The following is an 8,816-nucleotide window of genomic DNA, read 5'->3' as shown; positions in this document are numbered from 1 at the left end:
AAAGTGACTTTTTGCGACGGACTACTCTCATTGTTCAGTTTTTTCTTTTTACGACGGACGACCGTCACAAATGCGTTTTTTTTCTCGTAAAAAGTGTCTACTTTGTTGTAGTGCGACAACGGATATATTGATTAATAAAATTTATATTTACAATATATACTATATTTATTACAAACAAAGCACCCTCAGTCTACCTATACAATCTGGTGCTTATATCACTAAGTCAATAAAATGTTGTAACTCTCTATGGACCAAAATTCATTTGTTCGTTCATTCTAAATGCTCGTGCTCCAACAGTCCATCTCTGTCATCGTGTCTGTAATAAGACGAAATACGGTCTTCTGTTTATTTGAAAACAATCTCCTATTCCTCTCTCTTCTCTCTGCACAACCTCCACGGCCCTGCTGGCCAAACCATACTCCAGCGCACTTTGTCTCCTTGGGCTTGCAATCCTGGCCGAGTCCAAACCGAGAGTAATTCCTCCCCCCGTTAGCTGTAAAATTATATTGCATGCGTCATTAACCCCAACCAAAACCTCAATGCATACACACATTCTCACATTATGTGGTCCCTTGTTTCTATCAGATCCGTTGAGCATAAATGACAACCTGTTTGGATCGAGAATCCCCTATATATAGTACCTCTTGCGTGAGGATTTTGTTGTCCAACATTAGCTTTCATACACTGGTCCGGCCTGGTTTTAATAACACTGACACCTTTAATACACTGAACTCTTTAAGATTTGTGCTAATACGTAAGACAGTGTGTGCATCTAATTAAACTCAAACGGTGCATTAATGCAGAGGATATAAATTCAAGGGAAGAATCTTTTTTTTTTTTTTTACGAAATAATATGAAATCTCGCTAGTATGACATCAGTGTCATTTCAGCCTATATAACATCAATTTCAAAATCTATCGAATCGATTTTAAACGGTGAATTCAAACCGTTTAACCCAATCTAATTCATTAGTTGTGCGGTTATATGCAAAATTTATAATTTTTGAACACACACACACATTGATATATTATATATTGGAAATATATTCTAAATTGCCTACAACAATATGTATAGAAACAAAAAAAAAAAAATAAGGAAATATAAAAAAAAAATATTTTTCATTGTGATTCGTATAAGAAGAAGTAAAGAAACAAAGAAATAAGAAAATGAAAGGCGGGGGTCTTCTCAATTGAAGAGGAGAAATATGGAAACAAATAAATATTTCGCTAAATTTCATAGTTTATTCAATTTTAATTATAACGCATTGTGTGACAGTATGTTTTTAACTAAATTTAGACTTCTATACATAAAACATATGCATTTAATCAAAACAAGACAAATTATGCAATTGGATGGCTGAGATCTAATCTGAAGTTTTATCTTTCAATCATAGCCGTTGGAGGATTGGACATCCAATGTGCTTAATAATATAATGAAGATATATATAGAGGTTGACTTGGGTGAGCGATGTTTACGGAAACTTGAATAACTTAAATCTAGCGTGTCTATAAGTTATTTTTGGCGGAAACTTGAATAACTTAAATCTAAACTAAAATATAAAATAAATAAAGTAAAGAGTAGAGTTTAGAGACACTTGACACGAGAGATGTTTACGGAGTCTGGCACTAATGCCTACGTCTCCGAGGCTTCGTGGCCTTCTTAATGGCGCGTCTATAAGTACCCAATGAGAAAGGAATATAAGGTGAAACCGGTGAGCCCTTACAAAGCTTGGGAAGTCACATGGTCCGAGCACGGAATCGGCTCAAGAGCACTAAAGGCTCTAATACAAGAGAAACGAGCACTCAAGGCTCTAGGGTTTGTATGAATAAAAGATCTCTCACAAATCACTCGAGTTCTTACAATAGATCATTTAGTATGGAGAAGATTTTCGGCTGTTGAATGAATATTGAAGTTCCAAGATCAAGCAACCAAGGTAGCTCTCTAATTGAGTTGAGAAGAAGATGTTTGACAGCTGGAGCACCACTAGAAACCTTGCTTTGACTTCTACATAAAGGGAGAGAAACAAATCTAGGTTTATTCTTGTTTCTATATCTAATGTCTGTCTTCCAAGGGTTATACCGATCCATCCGTTCATATTCTGAACAAGAATAAAAAAATAGAAGTTGTAGATCTCGGTCTCCTGAGAATTTTAACTTTCGATTCACTCAAATCAGAGTTCGTATGACCAAACGATGGTCAAAATACGAAAGGTGGCAGGCTGACAGAATTCTAGCGTTGCAACGGTCCGGGTAGAGTTGCAACGGTCCGTCTCTAGAAGTCTCTGTCTCATCTTAAAGTCTGAACCTCGTGAATCGATTTAATGAGGTGTGGTCAGTATTTATTCCGTTATAACGGTCAACAACTGTTCTGGAACTTCAGTATTCTTCAAACAAGCGTATCTTGGTGCTCGAGTGTCCGATTTCGGCATATGACCACTTTTCGGAAAGCTTGTGAAGAGTAGATGTTGATTATGAAGTCTTGGCCATCATTTGAGCAGTGATGCAGTCAGTTATCTCAAGGATAAGGGAAATAGCCTCAACAGCCTCAACAGCCTCAACAGTCTTGTTGTATTTCTAAATCTTATGAACCTTCACACATCTCAACTAAAAAAAAATGTTAAATACAATTTATCTATGTTTTGCAAATCTAGTCAAATAGATAAGTCGAGGGCTCTCAAAAGCCAACAGTAAGAATTATAAATTACAATTTGATTGGACACTTTCTTTTTCTATATTTTCTTCTATGTTTGATCTTTCCAAGAGAACAATGACTTTTCCTTTTTTGTTATCGCTGATGATGATTCAGAAACTGAAGCGTTTATATGGAAATGAAAAGGCAATATAAGCAGTTTTGATTTCTGAACTTTAATATAAGGAGGCTAATATATATAAAAATATTTTTTCAGTGAAGGTTTAATATACTTGGTAAGCAATTCTTGAAATCATAGGGTAGCTTAGCACCCTCCGGTATGAACTAAGATCCGCCCCTGTGTGTGGTTTCAAATATAATGTTCAATTTACAAAGTAAATCTCCATTCTATTATTAAGCACGTTGGGTGTCCGATCCGCCAATGGCTACGATTGAAAGATGAAACTTCGGATTTGATCTCAGCCCTCCAATTACATAATTTGTCTTCTTTTGATTAAATACATCTGATTTATGTATAGAAGTCTAAATTTAGTTAAAAACATACTCACCACATGTGCTGACACACAATACGTTACAATTAAAATTGAACAAATATGAAATTTAGCGATATATTTATCCATTTTCTTATTTCTTTGTTTCCATATTTTTTCTCTTTAATTAAGAAGACTACACCTTCCATCTTTTTATTTCTTTGTTTCCTTACTTCTTCTTCGTTTCTATATAGATCACAATGAAAATCATTTTTTTTATTTCCTTATTTCTCTTTCTTTGCTTCTATACATATTGTTGTGGGCAATTTAGAATATATTTCTAATAATATATCAATGTGTGTGTGTGTGTGTATTCTAAATTGGAAACAAAGAAGGAGAAAAATATAAATTGAAAACAAAGAAGAATATATATTAGAATGTGTGTGTGAATATATATTTCTGTTATAATATGTATGTGTGTATATATATCCTATACATACACACAATAACACTTTTTATTTATGTTTTTTGATATCATTATATGTCGATATTGAATTGTTGTATGATATTTGATATTAGATTCGAATCGATCTATTATTTGATATCATTGGTACTTAAAAATAAAGAATCATCACATCATTAAATTGTTATTAGAGTTCAAGATTTATTAAAAATACAGAATCATATAAATTTTCTATTAACATGTGTCTTAATTTTAGATAATTATTATTTTCATTGATATATATTTTTCTTATAATATGTCCCCGTTGCAACCCACGGGTATGATACTAGTAATATTATCAAGAAGCAACAATATGCAACAGCGAAACACATGTTCAACATGGTTTGAGAGTGATATTGTGTCCCCTTCGACACCACATGCATGATTTTATTAATATAGTTGTGTGGTTTCAAATATAATATTCTAATTCAAGAATATTACAATATGATTGGAACTTTGTAGGGTTATATATTTAAAATTAATTTTGTCAGCAAGATACTGTTTAAAAAATAATTTTTGTATAAGCGGGTAGTGATCGAATAAAATAGTAAGTTTTGTAGAAATTTCTCTTCCTGCTTTATATTACATAATCAATTATTATTATAATTAATGCCGGTAGAATTTAGATAAATTTCTAATTTTAAAGATTTGAAATCTCCATTGTTTTCTTATCGGAGAATGGATAATTAATTTGGTCCAGATGTTTCTTATCACATCATATCTGCAATAATGAAAACAGTAACTGTTAACATCTGCACCCATACTGATTTTATTCTCTCACATCATATCTGCAATAATTAAAAGTTTAAAACAGTGATTTAATTTAGAGTGGGAGAAATCCCTTCCCTCCCTCAATTTTATTTATCAGAAAGATTAATTTTACAAGGTTTTTTTTCTCCTGTTTTCTATATCCTATACATTCCGCCTCTACCTCTATTTATTTCTGTTTTTCTCCTTATCTATATTTAGAAATTATAATACAATAAATACAATACAATCAATCACAGGCCTATTACAGCTTAGCTAATATTACATACGAATTTTGAAGATTTCCTTCCTGCTTACATCTTTCCTTGTTTATTTCTTCTATGCTGGTTATGTGCCAGCTTGTAAATCCGACAAACAGTAACTGTTAACATCTGCACCCATACAACTTGTCAACTTCTATACCAGCATCACTGGCGCGCTTAACTGAAGTAATACTGATTTCTATTCCTTCTTCCAGCGCTGAATTCAAACTTAACCATAGATATTAACTGTAGTTTGGGCATAGTTACTGGTGCACTACAGTTTAGATCTAGTTTTGCTCATTTCTTTGTCTATAAGTACCTTGTATTCTCCTCTTTACATAAAAAAATCACACCAAAGCAATGTTAAAACATTCTTAATTAATCTTTACTTTAGTCATCATCCCCAATACAAAAGAAAACAACAAAAATGGAACTACCTCTCTACTTTCTAACTTCTCTTCTCCTACTATTCTTGTTCTCCCTTCAATTCCTCCGGAAACAAGCTAAACATTCTGAATCTAAACTCCCTCCAGGTCCCCCGACCCTGCCTTTTATCGGAAGCTTGCACCACCTAGCAGGTAGTTTGCCGCACCATGCCCTTTGCGATCTTGCCCAGTTGCATGGACCCATTATGCTCGTTCGTACTGGCGAGACTAACCTTGTTGTCCTCACTTCTCGTGAAGCTGCAAAAGAGGTAACTTTCTAGCTGATCAATCGTATAATGCTAAAATTTGAAAGTATCTTTTTTGTTTTGTTTTGAATAATGGTTGGCTATCCGTGATTACACTGCAAAAGCTGCCTAAGGGAATTTGATCTCTCTGGCATTTTCGGCTTTTAGCAAGTCCTACGATTTGTTCAATGTGTCGACAGTAGAGTTAATTGGGGCCTCTGCTGTTGCTCTTGGCAAATTTGTGGTTTTAAAAGGTACAATGTAAATAGGGACTTGGATATGCAGGACATAAGAGTAGAAAAGTTAAATGGTGTGAAGGTTTTCCAACTAATTAGTATAACATCTTGTTGGATTTAAATATGAGGAGTAGAACTAGGGTGTTCTTAAGTTCACCAAGTTCCTTGGTGAACTAAAGTTTAAAACTCATCGAATCACCTTTAAATGGCAAATTCGAACAGTTGAAACCCGCATACTTTACGAGTGATGCGTTTACATGTAAAATTTTTTTTTTTTGCATAGAGTCAAGTGGTTAAAGTATTTTAAAAAAATGAATGCATTAAAATTAATTTATTTACCTTCTAATTTTGACCGCTTGACTTCAAACTAAATTAATTCGAATGTTTAAAACTTTCACATGTAGACGCATCACTCGTAACGTAGGCGGGTTTCAACGATTCGGATTCGTCATTTGAAACCAATTTGATGAATTTTAGACTTGAGTTCACCAAGTAGTTTGGTGAACTTAGAACACCCTAGTTCTACTCATATGATGAGGAGATAACATATTAGAATAATGTAATGTATAATCAATGTATCTTAATCTTCTACATACATAATGAATCGATACAGCTCGAGAACAGGCCAAATCAGGCCCATAACAGACAAGAATCTCTCTTATAACATGTAATTTGAATTATACATATTTTGAGGATAAATATCTAATAATCTTTGTATTGAAATTCGACCGAACTTCATTGTCAACAAACAAAAAAAAAAAAATTAATCGAACTTGGGAAAGTTGTTCCAGGATCTATGAAATGCCTTCCAATTGTTTCTGTATTTGTATAATCCCAAGTAGATATGCAAGGTATAGATAAGGTCTAAGAAGGTTAATATATAGTAAAAAAATTAACACGATTGCTGCTAATTAATTACAATTATTTTATTCCTTTATATTCATATATGATTTACGACAGTTTGTGGTCCTCAAAATCAATTATACCTTTTAACATTGATGCATACACACTGCATAGGTGATGCATACACAGGATGCAAACTTTGCAAACCGCCCTCCAAATAGTGCAGTAAAGGTTCTCATGTATGGTTCCGCGGATATTATCTTCTCAAACGGCCCCTACTGGCGCGAGCTGCGTCGAATTTGTACCAGTGAGCTCTTAACTTCAAAACAGGTCAAATCTTTTTCCTCTATCCGGCAAGAAGAGATTAATTCCCTATTGAAGAGCTTCGCATTAGTTGCTGGTAAATCACCAGTCAATTTGACTGCAAGGACGTATGAGCTTTTTAATGATATTATTATTCGTGCAGCATTTAGTGGAAAGTGTAAAATGAGAGGAACTTTTTTAGAAATATTAAGGGAGATACAGGAGCTTTTGTCTGGGTTCCAACTATCTGATCTCTTCCCATCATTGAGTTGGTTGGATGTGAAAATGAGAAGAAGAGTTGCGAGAGTTCATAGGTAACACTACACCATTTACAAGTTCGGACAATACACATAATTTGATTGCATTAAATCATTTTGCAATGTTCAATTATTTGGTTGTAAGTCATTCGTTTATTGTAACTATATGGGCGGTTGCTATTATGCTTTTAACACAATGAAAATATGGTAGTAATAATATAGTGTATCGCAGTGAAATTCATAGTTACAACTTATTAATTAAATACAACCAAAGTTTAGTTACTAGAAATGCGTAATAATAATATTTCAATTAAATAAAAATTTATTTGAACACATTTAACACAACCAAGCTACAATAGCAATCAACTTTCCAATCATGCATCCTGTTTTTGTTCTTATCCTTTACTGTTTGAGTGAGACCCATATGTTATTATTATTAATACATGTAGCAAAATGGATTTGGTACTGGAGGAGATTGTACAGGAGCATTTGAAGAATCAACAACAACAAAAGAAAAGAGAAGACCAGGAGATTGAGTATGATTTCGTCGATGTCCTTATCAATGTAAAGGAACATGGTGATTTGGAAGTGCCTATCACGATCGATAACATAAAAGCTATTATCTTATTGGTATGTGCCTGATTAACTTGTGTAATAAATATAGAAAGGAATAAAAAGCCCCAATAACTCCCAAGAAAAGAAAGAAATGGTGCATTATAAAAGTTTATTCTCATTTCCACGTATAACTATTCTCTCATTATGCCGAACAACCCCAACTAAATAAATATGTAATGTACTAGCTAGAGTGTATGTAGGATGTGGAAAGAAGTAGTAATTGAATGTTCTCTCTGATGAGGTACTCTTTATTCAGGATGTATTTATTGCGGGAACTGAAACATCAGGGATAACAATTACATGGGCCATGACAGAACTAATGAAGCATCCTGAGGTAATGGCTAAGGCACAAGCGGAGATAAGGCAAGCTGCAAGTGATAATACTAATTTTGACGAGAATACCCTCAGTTATCTACAATTAGTCATCAAAGAAACCCTTAGATTGCACCCACCCGGGCCTCTTTTAGTGCCACGACAATGTAAGGAGAGTTGTCAGGTGCTTGGTTACACAATTCCCTCTGGGGCCCGCATAGCAATCAATGCATGGGCTCTGGGAAGAAACCCCGACTACTGGAACGATCCAGATGAATTCAAACCGGAGAGGTTTGAAACGCATGCTATTGATTTTAAAGGGACGAATTTTGAATTTTTGCCGTTTGGTGCTGGGAGGAGGATTTGTCCGGGACTTAAATTCGGTGTGACTGCGATGGAGGAGGCTTTGGCAAGTCTGTTGCTGCACTTTGATTGGAAACTACCTGATGGGATGAAACCGGAGGATGTTGACATGACAGAGACCTATGGAATAGTAGCTGCCAAAAAAGAGCCACTGCATTTGGTACCAACGTTGCGTGTTCCATTACCTGATGTTTAGATTAATTAATAAATCCAATCTATTAATATTATATTATCAATATATTACCTTCTAAGTTTGCATTATCAATTAAATTAATATCCAATCAATTATGATTGTCTTTTGTGTAATAAAGAAGCCTATTTAAAAAAGTTGAACTATTATGTGCTTATGATTATACCTTCTAAGATGAACTATTCTTATAAAGTTGAAGATGAACCATATATCTTTGAGGAGAAGAGTTGAGGTGAAAAAAAATACATTAATTATATAGTCGTAACACAATAAACCGATGCCAATACTTATCAAGGGGATAGAGATAGATATCAGGTTTTACCAGCTGTCTCTTTCCAGAAAAATTAGGGAGAACAAATGAGACCAAAATTATTTTCTCTATTGAAACAGATTTTC

The 8,816-nt window shown here is 34.0% G+C and overlaps 1 protein-coding gene across 1 annotated transcript; it reads left to right on the top strand.

Annotated features, from left to right (window-relative positions):
* The first annotated feature begins 5,013 nt into the window (after positions 1 to 5,013).
* LOC144553062 (desmethyl-deoxy-podophyllotoxin synthase-like) lies at positions 5,014 to 8,441 on the top strand. The gene is made up of 4 exons (XM_078301133.1): positions 5,014 to 5,325; positions 6,555 to 6,997; positions 7,390 to 7,570; positions 7,812 to 8,441. Exons 1-4 carry the CDS (start codon positions 5,059 to 5,061, stop codon positions 8,424 to 8,426), a joined length of 1,506 nt encoding a protein of 501 aa, XP_078157259.1. The 5' UTR covers positions 5,014 to 5,058; the 3' UTR covers positions 8,427 to 8,441.
* Positions 8,442 to 8,816: the final 375 nt, after the last annotated feature.

The sequence above is a fragment of the Carex rostrata genome, chromosome 4 (genome assembly GCF_964058835.1).
Source record: "Carex rostrata chromosome 4, lpCarRost1.2, whole genome shotgun sequence".
NCBI lineage: Eukaryota > Viridiplantae > Streptophyta > Magnoliopsida > Poales > Cyperaceae > Carex > Carex rostrata.
Note: the sequence above shows the minus strand (reverse complement) of the source record. Positions and strands in the feature narration are given on the sequence as shown.

Excerpts from the sequence above, each read along its gene's own strand:
- LOC144553062 (XM_078301133.1), top strand. The coding sequence starts at position 5,059 with ATGGAACTACCTCTCTACTTTCTAACTTCTCTTCTCCTACTATTCTTG. Across the intron at positions 5,326-6,554 it reads CTCGTGAAGCTGCAAAAGAG|GTGATGCATACACAGGATGC; the intron begins GTAACTTTCTAG and ends CACACTGCATAG. Across the intron at positions 6,998-7,389 it reads AGAGTTGCGAGAGTTCATAG|CAAAATGGATTTGGTACTGG; the intron begins GTAACACTACAC and ends TAATACATGTAG.